This window comes from Pseudopodoces humilis, chromosome 23, assembly GCF_049639895.1.
Source record: "Pseudopodoces humilis isolate 2021_Gansu_Grassland_sample_001 chromosome 23, ASM4963989v1, whole genome shotgun sequence".
Classification (NCBI taxonomy): Eukaryota; Metazoa; Chordata; class Aves; order Passeriformes; family Paridae; genus Pseudopodoces; species Pseudopodoces humilis.
In genome coordinates this window covers 4,995,581-5,014,839 of record NC_142222.1, presented here as the reverse complement: position 1 = coordinate 5,014,839, position 19,259 = coordinate 4,995,581, and the positions used below count along the sequence as shown (strand labels likewise).

Here is a 19,259-nt window from a genome sequence, read left to right as displayed (position 1 = left end):
GGATTGGAAAAGTAAACCACCACAGATTTAGCATCACCAAGCTAAGAGATGGATGTGCAGCTTTGCTGTTGACACCTGTGCTCCCTTCTAAGGCCACATTGTTCATTTTTCACTATTTGACAGCAGTTCACTCTGTCTATAGCTGAGCTCAATCTCATTCTCAACCTGCCACCTACAGGGGTTGGGGGCTTTTCTCAGAGATTAATCTCAATTGGAGAAGAAAAAAATCATTGTCAGTGGCTATTAGCTCCTAACCCTAGAGCAGAAAGAGTCAAGGAAATACTCAGCCTGGGTCCTGCCCTTTGGGAAATGCCACCCTATAAAGCATTCATGGTTCCATAATCTCGTTAGGAAGCAATCAATGCTTTTATTATGTCCACCCTCAGAAGGAAAACTAATGATTAACTTATTATCACTTTATTTTGAGATAGTACTGCAAGAGTGCACATCACCTTACAAACACAGAGATGACACAGGCCTGCCCCGAGGAGTTTACAGTTCCACTTTGGCAAACACTGCAAAAAATTCTGTGGACAGGAAAACGTGGGAGAGGTAATGCTGGCAGGTTAAAGAGTGGGTTTTCTGAAAGAGGGGACAGTCTCCAGAATAAAATGTGGGTGACAGAGGGTCAGGCACAAGGAAGTGACAAATAGCAGTAGGATTCTACGTGGAGCACAGGACACCTGGTAAAAACAGATTGCGCAGAGACAGGCTGGCAGCACATGGAGGAAAACAAGGACCTGTGGGTTTTATAATTAACATGTAACACTGCAGCTACATAACACATCATTGTTTCAGCTATTCCAGAGAAGATAACATTGTGAATCATATATCAGAAGTGGCCTTTTTTTTTTAATTAAAAAAAAAAACCCAAACCAATCCATTCCCACCAGAAATCCTACTGTAATACTATTTTCCATTATGAGCAGTTTGCCCTTCTAAACTGGGGTGTAGGGAATACCAAAAAGCTCTGCAGCTGCAGAAAAAAAAAATCAAAGGGGGGAAAAAAAGAGTAGCAAATATGTATAGTTCATTCCTTTTACCCTACAGTATCTGTAGGGTAAAAGTTTTAAAATTTGTAGCATATTTTCCAAATTCATCACCCTGTCAAGAGGGAAATCTCCTACTTGAAAACATTTTAGTGCTTTACAGACTTAGTTAAAATCTCATTATCCTGCAAATTTCCTTTTCAGACAGAGCACGAAGAGGCCAGGCTTTGCTGTGGGAGTTGAACATTTCAGTTGCTGTAGGAGCATTGCAGTTAAGTTGGTGTCTCAGCAAGATTTGCCCCCCTTTTTTTTTTCCCAGACATCTGTGTCCAGTTTCATCTCAAGGATCCAGATATAGCTTTACTCAGTGACTTGTTTCACAGTGTAAGTGTCCTATTAAGCAGAACAGCACAGATTTTCTCTGCCACTTCATACATCGTGTCACTGCATTAGTGCTATAAAGGCTGTGTCAACAGGGCTTAGGTTCTGACAGATTAAGCAAAAAGCTGTCACCCTCCCTTCCCCACTCTGTGAATTTTTTTTTTTATTTTTTTTAATACAAAGGCAGATTAAATGCATGTGAGAAGCTATAGAGCCTGGGAGCAGTGTCTCCAGAAGGTGCAATCACTTTGCACAGCAACACCTTGACTCTGAGGTACTCACAGATCAGGTTTCTGCTTCCTTACATTCAGTTGGGGCTGCTTCCACAGAAGTCTTTCCCATGGCCACCCTCCTTGCACTTCCCATATGGATCAGGAGGTACAAAGGACATAAAAAAACCCCAAGTCCTACAAATTCATCATTTAGGAATTACGAAATCAGTTAAATACATTGACCTATATTTGAGTTATACAGATAAATGCATTATTGATGCTAACTGCTGTGATTCTAGTCTTTGGTAGCCCATTTATTTTTCCCACAAGGTGGCTCATGCACACAGGGAGTGCACCAGGAATTGTCTTAGTCCTGAAACACTCAGCTGGGAAGCAGCAGTGCTGCTTTCCACTCCAAATGCATATACCCCACAATTCTATTTCCCTAAGCATCAATGGAAAAAGGCAAACTGCTTCTGATCAACCACACGTGACACAACCACCCCAGCTGTGTTTCTGCACTGCACAGGACAATGTTTAGAAGAATCTGAAGGCAGAATATTGCCCTCCACTGACCCCACTGCCGCAGGAGGTGCAGCTCTGAAGCAGTTATGCCACAAGCAGTAGAGTGCTTGCACATCTTGCATGCAGATGATTTCTGCATGCATTTCTGATAGATGAATTTGAGACTGCTCTTGAAATTAGTTTGGTTCACAACTGTCAAAATAAATTTCACCCCATTAGATCAGACCAGTGTTTCATTTCAGCCCATCGTGTTTCCTCCAGCTTTGACCAACTCTTACAAGACAGAACATGCAGACAAGTATCTTTCCTTGGCATAACTCTCTTATTTACAGCAACTTAAAATCTCCCTGAGTTAGTGGATGCATGAGACCATTGTTTAACCAGCCTCTTTCTTCAAGAAAATTGATACTTGTTCCCCACTACAGTCTGCAGCAAAGAATTCTACAGTTTGACTTTGTATGGCCCCAGAACATAATCCCATCTGCCTGTTCAACCCTGAACAGCTAAAACTCCCTCTGTACCCACCAGGCCATGAGCTCTACTCCTCACAGCTGACCAGCAGCTTCTGACCATCATGGTACACCAGCAGAGACATGAAGCACACACATTCACCAGTGGATTTGAAGATGTCCCTAATAAAGGGCAGGATCTGGGAATGGCAGTAGGGAGGTAGATGGCAGAAATAAAAACGTGTTCTTTGAAGTATGTGCAGCTAAATTAAAAGACAGCAGCATCTCCACTAAGACTTCATTAAAATACGCCACTCTATTCCACTATTTTGCTGAGACATTTGTAATGGGCATTTAAGTGACATAAGAGCAGAAGAAATCACATTCAATTCTGAAACCAAGGTGGAAGTAATGCTGGGCTAGCACACACAAAACACCCTCCAATTCTGCTTTAGGACACTGAGACTAAAGATGGAATCTTGATCACACACCTGATACTTAATCTGTCATTGTCATGTCACAAGTATCTCTGAGCAGGAACAGGACTCCTCTCAAAATATTTCTAAGTATTGTAATAAAAAATGCAGAAATCTGCAGAAAGCCCTCTGGCAGTCTAGCAGTCCACTGCTGGTGTGTCTCTAACCATGTACTTGAGTCAAGACAGGTGACCAGGAAAACTAAGCAAAACTCTGTCTTCTTAATTATTGCTCAAAGAAAAGATGGAAAGGTCACAAAATCACCAAAAGACAAAAAGTTCCAGAAGAGTACAGTGTTGACATCAGGCAGTAAAGCTGCCTTGAAACAAACACATTTAATAAAGGCAACACATTAAAAAAACAAAAAAGAAAAACCAAAAAAAAAAACAACACAAATGTGTAAAATCCTCAAGTGGCGAGTCCTTCTGCGAGGGGTGACGGAAGATTGAAAGGTACCATGGAGTGAGCAGCAGCAGCGACTGGAGATGGCGCTGCCGGCCCACGCAGCCAGGGACCTGCTCTGGGCTCTTCAGGAAAGCTGCAGCCCTGCCCGAGCTGAGGTTGTCTCCAAACCCCCGGTAAAGGAGTTAACGCCCAGCTCCCAGGTAATTTTTCACAGGAAGGTCACAGCACGGTGTTGTTTCTTGTAACTTTTCCAAACATAGCCAAGTTGAATGTCTCAGCCCCTGCCAGGCTTTGCAGTAAAACACCACCAGTAGGTCTCCAAAATGGTTTTATTTCTGCCCCAACCTTCCCGCAGCCACCAGCTCAGCCCAGTGCAGTCGGTGCCGTGCACCCCCCAGGGATGCTCTCCTCACCCCTGCAGTCCTGCTTCCAGCAGCTCCACTCGGTGCAATGCTTAACACAGGGCTACAGAGCCTGAGCTACCGACCTCAACAAGAAGGTTAAGGGCAGAAAAGTCTGCTTTAGACAAGGAAAACCTCTATAAAAATAAGCAGGTTAAAAATTCCCTTTGCATTCCCTCCCTGGTATGAACAGGCCTGGGGCAGCTTTACCCACATGTATTGCTCTGACAGTCAGCTTCACCATACAATCAATCACCAGGTGCTCTGTCCAGACAGAGCATCAACATTGTAGAAGGCTCCTAGAACAGCCAAACTGGCAGCATTTTGGTCAGTCACAGTAACCTGGTGTTCAGCAGCTTGGTGACCACTATCATAGCAAGGTAAATAAGCTATGGCTAAAGGAAAAATGACATCACCACATCACCCTGCCATATGTCCACAGGATCCAGTTACCAGACACAAAGGAGTGTTCTGCACTCTTGGTTCTTTTCACCAGCAGGTCAGCTCACAGCATGTGAACACCAAGGTATCTGAAGCCCCAGAATTCAGCTTCAAGAAGCTTCTCCACTTTACTGAATAGACATTGCTTCTCCCCATCCCAGGTCATGTTGGGTGGGGAAGAAGAGGCAAAAGGCAACAAGTCTCAAAGCACTTCATCGGTAAACAAGATCCAGTTCTTAGCTCAGAGGCTCCAGGACTGCAGACAGTTTAAAACATGTACAGGTGAGTTTGTGAACCGGGAAGAAGAGGAATTCCAGGCTTCTCAAAGCTTGGTCTAGGACCAGCAGTCCACTATAGGCTCTTCATTTCAGTGTGGAAGGCAGATCCATTGCTCACAGTCTGTGTCATTTGCAGTAATAAAAGGTTTGGGAGCTGTCAGTGCTAGCAGCCAACATTTAGCAATACACTGAAGCTGTGCTGATACACATAGGAATAAAAACCCCTTCCCTGCCTCAGAAACAGGGATGTGTCTGGAGAGACAGTAAAACCACTGGATCCAGCTACACATCAAGCAGAAAGACCATTACGAAGCCTTGGGGAGGGAGGAGAGTGCAGCTTGCATCCGAGACCGTGTCAGCCAAGGTTGGGGGAAGAGGGGAAGAAAACAGACTGCAGTGTGTTACATTTGCAAACTCAAATTATGGCCTGTCCTCCCTCTTCCCCCATCCCTCTATTCCTTCTCTCCCCAGTTTCCTACGCACTCTCTGCTGCTGGAGAGTGTGATCAGAGGATAATTTAAGACACAACATCTGTGTGGCCTTTTTATAAAGGAAAAGTGTCCCGTGTTTTGGAGTAAGGAGTGGGAAGTCTCCTCCTGCCATATATCTGAGGCAATCTCAGTCATGATGTCCAGCCCGCACTGTGATGAGCAAAGACTGGCAGAGCCAGGGGAGGAAAGTCCTGGCTTACACCACAGGTAGAACCCACAGATGTGGTAGGAACTTGTACAGGGGAGGTTGTACGTGAAGCACCAGTTTAAACAAAGGCTTCCTCAGTGGGAGTGCCATTGATTTTGAAGAAAAGTTTGGCATCTTCCATCTTCTGCTTTTTTTCTCTCTCTAGCCTGCGCCTGTAGCAGACCAGGTAGATTGGGAGGCAGAAACCCAGAAGGCTCAGGCCAAGCAAGCCAACATTCACCTGCAGGAGGAAAGCAAACCAAAATTAGGCTGGTTAGGAGACAACAACCCAGTCACGCATGCAGCAGTGTCAGAGCTCAACCCACATCACCCAGCTGTGGGCAAACCAGGACACGCCCTGCTCTGGCTGCTGGCAACATCCTCCACTGTTTTTATATTTACACTCCCGTGCCCAGAGCACCTTGTGTGTACAAAGATAAATCCTGCACGAGTTTGTCACTCTGGATTATGGCTGTGGGAGTCCTGTTCCACAGAACAGGCATGGCTGATCGAGCTGCAGGTGTTTCACACCAAGTTTGCTGACTGAAGAGCAACAGGCGTGGGCACATGTAGCCTAGAGACCAGAATCCTCCCCAAGACCACCCATGTCATGATTTTATTAAGCTGTCCAGACTTGCAGCAAGACATGACATTAGCCCTGCCCTCAACAGCCATTTTGGCTTTTTGGACGTTAGCATCCACAATTTACAGGTAATTTGAGCTCATAGCTTTCAACTGTCAGAGTGTTTTACCTGAATTTTGAGGTCTGCTCACACTCACTCATTTTAATGTGACAGATTCTGACTCACCACATAACCTGTTAGTGGAAAGCATTCCCTTCCTCCCTTTCCATGCACCAGAAGGATTATTGGCTTTACTGCCCAGGGAGTCATTACTCACACAGGAAAAGGTCTCCTGGACAGCACCAAGGTAACCAGAATGAGGGACATGTAAAATTACAGCTGTTTTAAACTTTGGTCCATGCACAGGAGTTCTTTTTTTCCCCCCCAAGAAATCAGCCAAAAATCATCTTAACCCCCGAGCTTTCAGATCAAAACTGAGAAGAACTTGCCCAGAGGGGGTCTCCTTTCAAAGGTCCCGTCAGTGCCATGAAGAGAGGCTGCTGCAGGAGGGCGAAGAGGGCACTGATCAATGACTGCAGCCCTGTCAAGCTGCCAAACTGAGTCGAGGGGTATCTGTCAACAAAGAAAGCAACAGCATTATTATGTGTCACCTTGACTGTTCACATCACCCAGGTCAGATGACATTCCCAGTCCAGTAACAACAGAGACCAACGAGAGAGCGCAGCTCCAAGACAGGCATAACGTGCAGAACTCCCTCCTGCACTGTGTAATTGCCCCTTTTTATAGGGCATTTACATATACCCTGTGGTGTGTACAGTGCTCTCGAGAGCAGAATGGAACCAGTGCCAAGGCTGGAGCCTCCTTCTTCAGATTATTCACATCCTGAACTCCCAAACTTTAGTAATAGATCCAGCATTTGTTTTGTTTTGTAGGTCTACTGTGGGCAGATGGAAGTGCTTATACAGCTCCTGTTCCTATTGCACAGGGAGCAGAGTGTTGATATTTACAAGTTAAAAGCAGGGCCTCTTGATCCAGATGACAACACTTGTGGCTGAGCAATCATTTTCATCTGGTCATAACAATTTGCTCCCTTTGGAAGTGAGTGAAACCTGCACAACAGGTTAGTGTTTTCCTTTTTAGAGGACAAGTCTGATCCTATGTCAAACTAAACAACACTGTTGACTGGCAAGTACTGGTATCAGATAATATTAATGGAAAAATAAATTTCTTTCATCTTTCTCTTTCCATGACTGAGCAGTCTTTAAAAGGGTCAGGTTAAAATAAACTTGGAAAAAAAGAAGCAAATCAAAATCTTCAAATATTCAAGAAAGTCATATTCTAAGCAAAAATACCTCAGTTCCAGGAAGTTCCAGAGTTGCAATGGTCAAATAGGATTAGTTTACAAGTAAGGTGATACCTACTGCAACATACATTTATTTACTTTGCCCAAGACAAAAGTATTTTGCTTCTGGCTGCCAGGGAACCAAAAGTTTATACATTTTTGAGGCAGCGTCTTAAATGTGTTTTCTAGTCTGGCTTCCCCAGACATGGGGATCTAACCTTTAATATAAAGAGTCTGTGGAGCTGTGGAGTCTCCATCCATGGAGATATCCAAACAAAATCAGTTGCACTCCTGGAGAACCTGCATTAGCTGACCTTGGTCTTGAGAGGTCCCTTCCCACCTCAACAAATCTCTGATTCCCTAAAAGAGAACAGCTCCTCTTTGTTCCTCTGTCCAACCTCTCAGCACTGAGGGACAGACCTGTTTACAAGGCCAAAAACATTGCTTAATGAGGAAGAGAGTATTTAGATTCAGCTATTGATAACTTGCTAAGTTGGAAACAGGATGGTTGATCTGTCCTGGGAAAGGAAGGAGGCATCACTAATGCTATCTTGAGCAATGTTTTACCAATGTGAACTTCAGAGGAGAGCAGCAGCAGCGATGTTTTCAGTCATGTTAATGTTTTACCTGGGCACATGCACATATCTGCTCATTACAAGACAAAAAAAAGCCTTGAGTTTTTACTATATAACCTGAGTGTCAATAGTTTAGTCTCACGTGAGGCCCACACATAGCTCTGCCTGTCTCTGTTGCTAAACAAGGAAAGCACCGGGATTTCAGTCCAGCTATTGTCACATCTAGAGGTGACTGAGGAAACAAGTTGCATCATTTTTCCCCTCTGACCATGAAGACCTCATTCCTGATCTCCCTCTCCCCTGGACAGCCCATCATCCCAAACCAGTTTATCTGGCCAGTCACATCTTATAGGGAACCAGAGACTTACACAGCTGCATAGAGGCCTCCCACAGCTGAGTGGATGAATCCTCTGACAATTGTGTGCAAAATGAAGGACAGAATCTGAAGAAAAGAAGCAGAAAAGTGTCACATCCTAGGCACCCACTCAGGTGTGCCAGACCCCAACACCAGCCATTCCTAAAAGCTGTTCTTTTTAGGTAGGATTGGGAAACGCAGACCCAAAACCTGAAATATCAGCACAAGGGAAGAAATTTGTCTCCATGCATTGCTTTTCCTCACTTTCCATACACACACAAGACCTCTCTCATTTGTAGAGGGCTCTGCTGCAAGGACGTGTCCCCAGCAACCCGTGGCCAGGATCACAATGCTTTTCCATGGCCACCAATTTAGTTAATTTTCCACAAGTTATTGCAGACAACACGCAAGTAGGAGCAAACTGCAGCTGTTTGCCTACATCATCAAGGTGTGTTTAAGTATAGCATAAATCCTCTGCCAAAAATAGGTGGTGCCACAGAATAAATATTTTAACAGGTTTATAATCCCACAGGTTCCATTGGGCACAGCATTTGACGCAGGAATAACGTGCTGTACGCATCACCATGTTATGCTTCTTGCAGCAAGTTTTTCCAACCTTCAGCAGCTTAAATCAAGCCCAGTTTAAATGTACAGGCACTGCTGAGAGGATCTTGGTGGGCATGAATTCGTCATCACGCAGGCCAGCTGCAGAAACATGTAAGTGCAAATAAATTCTGAACCAACTGGCACTTTAACTGTAGCTGCCTGTTCAGGTTTTCCCAAGAGATCTAAACTGCACAGTGTTATTTGTTTCAGGTCTAAAAGTGGGGCTTCCAAAGCAGGGAAGTTTCCCAGCAGTGCCTGTCCCAGCCCTCCTGCCACCACCAGCAGGTTCTCCTGGCACTGTCCCGTCATCCTGCCAGCCCCCCACCCATTTCACCTTCTCACCTGCAAGGGTAGATTAGGAATAAGACAGGTGATTCCAAATCCAACCAGCAGGAAGTTGGTGAATACAAAGGCATTGGTGGCGTTGGTGATTTTCTGGATCTGACGATCACGCTTTTTCTTTTTCTTGTCACCTCTGGAAGGACAGCAAAACCTGTGTTACAAACACACTTCCAGCAGCTGCTGGAACTCACAGCAAGATTCTCCACACATCACATCAACTCTATCTACACCAGCTTGGCTACAGATCTGCCTATGGAGGATCTCCACCAGTAGAAGCTGAGGAACATCTGGGTAATTATTTCAGTGATGTTACTCTTACTCTTAGGCTAGGAGGGAAGTCTGAGCCTCTCCTGCTACAACTTAAATTTGCTCTTCTTGACTGATCTTAGTGGACATGGAAGATAGTCTGCTCATTTCCTCTGCAATTATCAAGTCTTCCTTCAGGCTTTCTTTTCTATACTGAAGAGCCAATATTCTTTTCAGTCTTTCATCCCCCAACACATAAGGCAGAGCAGAGGGGGCCTGCCAGGTGGCTGCATGTCCCGTGTGGCACACACTACGCACTGCTCAGCGTTGCTCTCCTCATTCTCTTCTGAGCCATCGTCACACTCTTTCATTCTCCAGTCCATGATACACCCAATCACAGGCGCTGTCAGCAGGCACAGCAGCTGCAGGACCCCAAAAATGGAAGTGTAGAGAGCCACTGCAGGGGAAAAAAAGAAAAATAAAAAATAGTTTTCAGTCCAAGTGATAGAAAGAAAATATGACAAAAACCTTCCCATTGATCACCTCTCTTATTAAAAGCCCAGCCATTCATCAGCCTTCCAGACATCAGAATGGACGTGCTGGGCACTCTTCCTTCAGCCATTCTGATCCTGCACTGGAATTCTGTAGGCAGCAGCAGGTAGGGCTCCAAAAATGGGGACACAGCACCCACTTAGTGCCAGTGAGGTTTATTCTGGGCAGGACTGGCAGGAAAAGATTTTATAAGCTTTGTGTGCTGCACAGCCAGACTGCTTTAGTCATCTCCTCTCCTGCCCTGCTGGGAGCTGCAGCTACAGCTGGTCCAGCTGGGATGCTCCAGTCAGGACAATCAGGCTGGGAAGGTGAGGGCTAACCCAGTTTGTGCTCAATGGACAAGTTTGGAAGAAAGTGGACAGGAGATGAACATCAAAAAAATCACAGCGTTTGCCAGCAATTGTTAAAAAGCTCAAAGTGATGAAAATTTTGTGCTAACAATGAGAGAAGTGTCTCCTGTGGCTTGCTAAGGGAAAGCTGATGCCATCAGACTCAGAAGAAATTGCCCCCTCCTGTTACTGAGCAGTTCCCCCACCCTGCAAGGCTTTTTTCCACTTCCCCTTGGCAGCCCACGTGATGATTGAGGCACCACACAGAAGGGCTGGTGAGTCATGGTGTGCCACAGCTCCGAAATAAGGATGTAGTTCTGAAACTGCCTGTCTCAGCACAGAGCACAAGTTACAGCCCTGCAAGCAAAACAGCTCAAATTTTAATTTATCCCTCCTGTCTTTAAGTCTAGCCTAAGATTTCCACCAAAATCCACTTGGTAATGGAGAGAAAGTTTCCAACAAACCTCTCTCTCCTAGACAGTTGCAGCAAACTCCAGCAGGGTTGCTCTGCTGTGCCCAAGCATGGCACCTGGTGATCTTTTCCTGGCTCCAGCTGCTGGCAAAGGAGCTGAGAGGAACTTCCAACCTCCAAACTCACATTCATGGCCCCGTTCCTCCCACAAAGATAAGCTCTGAAGTGACCCCACATCCCCTCTCATTATAGCAACTACTGCAGCCAAGAGAAACAGGTGGCATCACTCCCCATGAGCACTGCAGGAGCTGATTTACTGTTGTCTGGTTATTTTTTAATACAGGGTAAGAAGCAAGCCACGCTGTCATGTTTTGCCTCTTTATGCTACCCTGAACACTTAATCTTAGGCTCTAAACAGCAGGGGCAGAGGCCAGCTTGAATTAGGGAGTGAAATTTATGGGGTCAGCAAGAGAAAGGGAGGAAAGACAGTAGCTACTAAAAAACAGGGCCCCCTCAGCTTATCTGTCATCTTAAAAAGCATTCTTTCCCGAGGAGAAAAAGCAAGAATACCTAGCAAAGGAAGAGCACGTGGGCACAAGCCTTTACATTCCCTGTTCTAGATGCTTTGCCCTCAAAACTACCCCGAGCAAGCACCTCACACAGCTGAGTTTTCCAGTCCTGATTCTCTTCAAGGTCTCTCAGTATCACCACATTTGAGAGTGAGGTGACATTTTATGAAAGATACAAATTCCAGGTTCTAGGCATAACAAGTCTACTCTCCCCTGCTTTCCTACAACACAATTACACAGTCATTTACAGAATGAACCCTTAAGTTTCCTCCTCATCTGTTGGGGGGTTTCAGCAGGTTAGTAGCCACAGGTTGACTTCTCTCTCCACCTTTTGGTTTCCTGACAGGTCTAAGTCACCATAACCTGCACAGAAAGAACTTTCAAGGACACTGTGCCTCACTGCAATTAAAGACTTTACTACTTATCTGCATGATTTTCCCCATATCCTTCTCTCCAGTTCTGCTCCTGGGAATATTTAACTTTTCTTTGACCACAACACTTGCAGGGTTTGACTCAGCTCTCCTCTCTCCTTGCTCAGTGCTCCCAAGGGCAGGTGGAGGGAGCTCTCTGAGCAAATCCCACCCAAGAGAATAAATGCAGGAAGAATGAGGAATGTGAAGGAGCAGCATCCCATCCTCTCCTGATGCACACACAGATTACATTTCTAGAGAGCTGCACGTGCCTTGGAACTGCTCTTGCAGCAGAGCCTGACACTGCTGAGACCAGACAATAAAACTGTTTTGCTGATGCCATGGAAACACCAAGACAGCGACTGCACTGCAATGAGCCCAGGCTACATTCAGGGGGAGGAAGGGAAAAAATAGGAAGAAATCCTAAAGGTGGCACAGAAAAATTGCAGTATGCTCAAGGGGCACAATCCCTGCTTTAGCAAGGAGCTTGATCTAAACACAATTGGCAGCTTATATTGCTAATATTAATTCTGAAATTCCAAGGAGGGGGAGAGAAGGAAAGAAATGAAAATTAAACCAGTACAGCAAGCCAGGGTAAAAATAAATAATATTTTTTAAAGAGGTGTCAGAGTTACAAGTTAAGCAGAAAAGGAAGCAGTGTTGGGAAAGGTAAGCAGTGTGAAGTTTGTCCTGTTTTGCTGTTTAATGTCTAAGCTGGCTCCTGAGCCAGGAGATAAAGAGCTGAATGCTGCAGGCTGTCAGAGGTTCAAGAAACAAAGCAATTCAGGGAATGCCAGGGCACTTGGAGTTTCCTTCCCTCCCCCAGAGCTCACTCCTGTTTTCAGAGGAGTGCCTCTTGATTTATCAGCTTCATGCAATCCAGATTTAACAAGTTCAAACTGGATCTTACTACAAAGGACAAAAACAAAACAAAAAAAGGCTAAATCCTATTTTGCAATCCTGGGTATTTTCAGCATTAAACTAATGTACTCTTTCCTGTTTGCTCCATGAACTTCATCAGAACTATAAATGCAGGGAGTCCAGCACAGGGAGCACCCCTGAGCCTCCCCAGCACCCACCAAGCTGCACAAAAATCCAGCTCTGACTTCACTTCTTCCACCCCCGGGTGCTGGGCTGAGGCACAGTCCAACCATTACTCATGAGAGTCAGCTGCTCTGCATTCTCTGCTTGCTTGGGATAAGTTAAGCAAATACCTGATGAAATAGGTTTTCCAGTTGAAATAATTATCACAGTCTACCCCCAGAGGTTACTTGTAACAGCCTATGTGGAGAACTGACATGGGGAAGTATTTGACAGACACAGGGCTAAGATTAGCTTGACATTCAAGCATCTACCTCACTGTCCCTCTGTGCTGGGCTGGTGCCAGCCCTTCCCTGGACCCTCCCAGCAGCTGTCAGTGCACTTGGACACCATGGATTGCCATACAGAGTATCTGCTGAGTAATCAGCTGCTCTACCTTCACTGACCAAGTCTGGGTCAGCCCGCAGACCCAAGGAACCGGGTAAAGGTCTTCAGAGGTTCCCCTACCTTGACTTTCATCTCCAGACAGAAACTCGAGGATGGTGTTCATGGCTCCCATGTAGAAGATGAGCCTCAGCTGAGTGACACACATGGTGATAAGGCTGAGCAACAGGATGGGACTGAAGACACTCTTCATGAAGGAGGGAGTAGCTGCAGAAGGAATAACAATCTCTGAAGAAGGCAGTACATCCTGGCAAACATTTACAATTTCGGCCTAGTAGGTCCTCCTGGCTAGAAGTGCCAGTGGCAGCTCCAAGGACTTCACCTGGTGCCTTACAAACTCTCATAATTAATCAACAGCTGCAGATGCTTGGAGTTTGGCTACCAGTGACTGGGGCAAGGAGGCAGGAAAGAAGGATCATCTGATTCAGTGGATTAGGACAAAATAAGCCTCAAACCATTGTTTTCACCATCAAGGCCAGGTTGGACAGGGCTTTGAGCAATGTGTTCTGGTGGAAGGAGGTAGAATAAAATGATCTTTAAGGTCCCTTCCAAGTCAAACCATTCTATGATGCCCCAGAGTAAAGAAGGCTTGGTCATGATAGCAGCAATTCACCTAAGAGCCAGCAGTGACCACCTGCCCTGTCCCCCTGCAGCCACATCAGCGCCCCTGTGTTGTCCCCACACCATTTGTATTCAGGGAAGGACACAAGGACAGGATTCCTTATATAACTCATGTTCCAGTCCTGGTGGCTGGCACGAGGCCCTGGCAACACCTGGATCAGGTATTGCTGCCTTCCAAACAGGTCTGGAGCAGATCAGGGAGGCCAACAGGACTGTGCCAGCACCCTGGGGCACCCCCAGAACCACACCTGCACTGTCAGGCTGGCACTTCACTTCCAGGTCCACTGTAGACAGACAGAGCTTGTTGTTCTCCTGCAAAGCTGCCGGCTCCTTGGGGCCCTTCATGGAGCTCCCCACACTGAGACGGCGCCCCACAGTCGTCACTTGCTTGTAGAACTGCTTCCCAGTAATTTTGTGGTCAAATCCCAGCCAGCTGAACTTTATTTTCACCCTGTTGGGTTGCAAAGAGCGTGAGAGCTGCAACATAGGGTGAGGAGTCAGAGGCAGCAACATTGCAGGAGTCAGAAAGGCTGTTTGTGGATTCAAGGCACTGGTTTCCATTACATACCCACAAATGGTTTTGATCCAGAGCACACTGATATACTTTCCCTGGGCCAACTCAGCATAAATCAATATAAAAATGCTTATGACCAGGAACAGATCATTTTTCCTTCATAATTCCCATAGTTTGGAAAGCTCCACTTTCCACAGGTATTCACATGCTAGTGGCAGGCAGAAATCCTCAGCCTTAAAGGTGGTGGCAATAAACAATATGCAAGGGGTTCCCTATCTACTCCTCTAAATTCTTTGTGACAGCTCTTCCTAGAGGATTAGGAGAGGAATGGGATTAGCCCTGGAGACTTACGAGTAGTCCATGTCTTCTGGTCCTGGGAAAGGCTCCAGGGGCCAGTTGAAGAAGCAGTTGAGGAAAACGAGTCCTGCACAGCTTGCCCAGACAAGCAGAATAAGGATGAAGGAGACCCCAAAGTCATATATAACCTGGGAATCACAAGGGAACATGGTTTTGGCTACAGGAGCAGAAAGATGCTTCAATATTCTTAGAATGAGGTCTGAGAGGAACAGGGAAAGAACATCATGATACACTTAAAATGGGTTAAACTCAAGTGGTAGCAAAAAACAACTTTGTGACAATTAACTTTCTTGGAAAATCTGCAGGAACTTCCCTGCACACCTGAGACTGCAATGAAACATCCCTGGTTCAGAACCAGGTGATCTATCCAGGCAGCCCAGGTGACCATCTCATGTCCCCTCAGTGCCATCTGCCAGCCATAAATTATGTTCTAAGTCGACCACTGGTGACAATTGCACAGTAAAATATTCATATGTGTATTAAAAATAACATGTATATAAATATATATACATACACACTCAGAGATTAACAAAACAACCTTTTCTAAAATCTTTAGTTTTTCACTTCTACTCAGCACTTCTGAAATATCTCTGCTGCATTCTTGATGCAGTCACTTGGGAAGACTCTATTAGAGAGAGGAGACAAATCTTGCAAATGCACATCCCTAAAGAAGTGCTTTAGCAAACAGTCCCTCTTTCTTGCCACATTATTGCTAAATGGGGCAAGACCAGCACAACACCTCCAGTCAGGAGCCTTGATTCCACAGCCTCACCTTGATTCCTGGAAAAGTCACAGCAGAGGAAGCATAGGAGCCAATCATCAGAGCAATGAACGTGGAACGAAGGTCACCAAACATGTTGGGCAGCTGGGGAAAGAGAGAGAGAAAAATCAGTTCAAACAGGTTGCTGCCAAGGGAACGAGGCTTTCTCAAGAAGGCATTGGCATTTAGGATCAATTCTCCTGGATACCAGAATATGAAGCAGACAGTTTTACTTAGGCATGATTTAGCTCTTCAAGATATTACTCTGCAGGTTGCTCTTGTGTCTCCAGAGTCAGGGAATGTCTACAATCCAAGATTTATGTGTTTACTGGCACTGCTTCTTTCCAGACTGACAGCATTTTTTTGCATCATTCACCCTCAGCACAGGAGCATTTGCTCCAGCTCTTGTGCTTTCTTTAGGGGTTCCTTACTCCAAACCTGTAGCCACCACTTCTCCCCTTCCACAAACATTCCCAAATTGTCTATCACCCTCTTTTTAGTCAAGGGTTCTTAGACACAGGCTGCAGTCTTTAACACACCCTGCAACACCTTGAACTGCCAGCTTTGCTTATGCACCTTGGGTCAGCACACAAATCCTTTGCAGCAGACCAGAAAGTTCCTGTTATAACAAGAAGGAACAGAGACAAGCACAAATGGTGCTGCTGTTTGCATTTCCATTTCTAGCCATCTCCACAGCTCCTTCTGTGGCAGCAGACTCTCAATGCTGATCATTTCTGCATCACTGGGATGGCTCAGATGCCTCAGCACACTATTCCAGAGCTAGGTGCAGGGAAGGAGTCACAAACACCAGATATCCAAGGATTTATTGCTCAGCACAGCTACTGAGCTCTGCAGCAAGCAACACCCTGACATTGCTACTCCTGCCACCCACCCCACTTCACTGCCTGGGCTCCCAGCAGGTGTGCTGGCACTGCTGAGAGCAGACCAGGCTGGTTCTGCAAGGATCTGTTGGGAAAGCAAAGCTCTCAGGAAGGACAGGCAGCAGCAGTTCACAGCAACCACTTCAGCCACCTGAACAGCAAAATCACTCCCAGGATGGCTCACCAGCCCCTACTTTCACTCAAGATCCAACAGCAGAAACAGCTGGGAGACCTTCCTACCCTCCTGGGAAAGGAAGAGCTCCCTGTTTTCCTAAACAACCAGAAGTGAACAAGTTTCCATCACTCACAAATGCTGGCCTGGAAACTGGAAATAACAAGAAGCAATGAAGTTGTCAGGCTATGGAGAGCTGGGCTGATACCTCCTGAAGCTGGTCAATGGGCAGAGATTCTGCTGCAGGCTGGCAGATTTCCCTCCCACCTATTTTTCTGGGTCACTTACTCCCCAAATTCACTTGAGCATCACTACCACGTCAGCCTCAGAGGGCCTCAAAGCAGGACACTGCAGATGCCTTCTAGGACTGAAAGCACAAGCAGCCCTTCATCTGTGCAAAGAGGCTGCTGAACAAAATGATTCCGAGAATACCAGCCCCAGCCTGAGCAAGCAAATGCTGCCATCACACTCCCCTTGCACGGCTGAAAAACAAATCCATCTTTCCCAGGAGCAGCATATAAGGCAAGCAAATCTGGCTTGTGTCACGGCGTGTTTACAAGGCAAGTATTCCTGTGCAGGAGCACTCCGGGACCCATCTGGCTGTTTATCATCCCTCACTGCAGAGCTTCCTATGCACTGCAGGCTCCAGGTCCTCAGATAACCCCGGGCTGGGGAGCAGCAGCAATGATGTGCTGAGCCTGATGCTGCCCTGAACCCCAGAGGAGGAGGAGGAGGAGGAGGCAGAAGAGGCTGCGCTGCTCTGCGGAGCATCCCCACACCCATCGCGGATCCCCGCATGCGGGAGAGCTGCCAGCAGGCTGCTCCCGGGAGCTGCAGACAGGAAACGGCTAAAGGATCCAAAGGTCTGTTACCAGGCGCTGAAAAATCTCCTCTTGGAAGCACTGGCCTAAATTTACACACTCCCAGAAAGCAGCATCTGCAGAGTGGAATATCTGAGGGTTGCAAAAAAGGCTGGTTGCTGTCACCAGGATGGGCATTTGCTTCATCCCAAACACCCCAAACCTAAAATAACATCCAGAAATTACAACAAAACTGCTGCTCCTGCTGGGGAGCTCAGGGCAGGGCAAGAGCTGCACAAACACAGCTGCTTCTTGGCTCAGGCTGGTTTTCCCCAGAGATCCAGAGTCCACAAAAAGCCTTTTTCATACTGCAGGCAAGGAACTTCCAGGTGGATCCTCCTGCTCTGAGGGCTGCTGGAGACACGGAACAGGCAGCCATGACCAGGAGAACCCAAGACTGCTTCTGCCTTGATTGGGACAGAAGTCCTAGAAAGTCTAAAGATTTCCTCAAATCCAATTTGGCACCAAGCAAGCAGCTAGATTAAAAAAATTGGACAGGAGAGATTTAATGTCTTATCCAGCCCAATCAAAGCAGAAACTGCAAACACTCACCACTTGGAAGGAAGAGAAATATGGGACTGCCTGGAGGGGCAGAGGGGAGATGAAGGGGGAAAAGTCCCTTCAAGACAGAAAACCTCTCAGACTGTGCCAGCACTGGCAGTGCCTGCACAGGTATCATCTAAAGACCAGCTACAAAAATAACATGCAGTATTTATCCAGTCATTTTTCATGCTGTCTTTATAGTAGCAAACATTGGAAAAAATAAACCAAAGAGAGGAGGATAAAAAAAAAAAAAACACCCAACAAAAAACACAAGCCATGGAGCAAGTGAGCTGTGTTTTTCTGCCACCAAAAAGGATCTAATCCTCATTCTGATCTCATCCCCGCAGGCCAGAAGTGACTCCTCCACTAACTTCTGCCCATTCTGGTATGACAGCTCCAATTCTGCAAGACCTATGACGACAGAAACTCTTAAGCCTCTTGTTTAAAGGTCACTAATACTCAATGTACTATTAACTTTATGTCCTGTCACAAAGACACTCAGTGAATGTTGCCACACGCAACTGTTTTTTACTAGAGTCCTTTATTGCAGGTCTGTAATCCTAAACTGATAAATCATTTCCTCTTGTGGATTTTTTTTTTCTCATCTGCCCTACAGTGAGTTTATAATAATTTATATTGTTTTCCAGCTTTTCCCTAGAGACATTCCATATACAGAAGCTAGCACAGCATTGCTACCAAACCCCGTTTCCCTCCTCTTGCAAGGACTGTTTGAGAGAATAATGGAAAAAATCAAGACTAGAGAAGACTAGGCTACTGAAAAATGGTATTTTTGTTCAATTAAACTTTGTTTTCCCCATTGGGGGTGTATTTGGAAGTTACACAAACACTAAAAATATGTTCTGCAGGAAAGCTTCAAACTGCCCCCTTTGCCCAAAGCATATGGGAACTCCTGTTCCCATTCTCCAACAAAAGCTCACAGAGCCCTAAGTTCTCCTAATATTTCCGAGCAAAGAAGATTCCCTACACAGAGATGTCCCCTCCCCTCTGGTTCAAGGGGGCTGTTTGCAGCAGAAAATCAGAGCAAAGCAGCTGTAATTCTTTGAAAGGAAAACAGGACAGAGAACAATCTATAAAAGGCTCTTTGTGGTAATTTATCACACATGTTTATTTCTTTGCATGAAATAGCTTCAGAGCAGAACCAGTGCCAGATTCCTGTGTTGCTGTCAGACCCACCAGCACAGATCTGTTTCCATTTCCAATCTTCACTTATATTGGCCAAGACCAAGTCACGAGGCAGAAATCTCCCCTCTGCATTTTAACAACAAGCACAGCCTGACCTTATTCCCAGAACTGGGAAGCGTTTGCTGGCTGCCCCCTCCTCCCCAAGCCACAGGCCAGGCACCCAGGAACAGCAGCTTGTTTTGGCTCCACAGCTTGCCATGTGCTTTCATGATACCCTGGGGACTTGTTGCTGAAAAAAGCTTTCAACTCAAGAGGCAAAGCTTTGTGGAGCACTATCCCAGGCTCTAATCCTCGGAGATCCCCTTT

General features: G+C 46.0%; 1 protein-coding gene across 1 annotated transcript in view; it reads right to left on the bottom strand.

Moving 5' to 3' along the window:
- Positions 1-401: 401 nt before the first annotated feature.
- SLC43A2 (solute carrier family 43 member 2) overlaps positions 402-19,259 on the bottom strand; it is a 30,129-nt gene continuing 11,271 nt past the window's right edge. The window contains exons 5-13 of the mRNA XM_005525798.3: positions 15,307-15,399; positions 14,529-14,662; positions 13,912-14,114; positions 13,106-13,249; positions 9,604-9,742; positions 9,040-9,172; positions 8,105-8,178; positions 6,308-6,431; positions 402-5,476 (exon numbers count right to left, since the gene is read on the bottom strand). Of these exons, the coding sequence (XP_005525855.1) occupies positions 5,315-5,476; positions 6,308-6,431; positions 8,105-8,178; positions 9,040-9,172; positions 9,604-9,742; positions 13,106-13,249; positions 13,912-14,114; positions 14,529-14,662; positions 15,307-15,399 (1,206 nt within the window). The 3' untranslated portion in view covers positions 402-5,314. The remainder of the gene's footprint in view (positions 5,477-6,307; positions 6,432-8,104; positions 8,179-9,039; positions 9,173-9,603; positions 9,743-13,105; positions 13,250-13,911; positions 14,115-14,528; positions 14,663-15,306; positions 15,400-19,259) is intronic.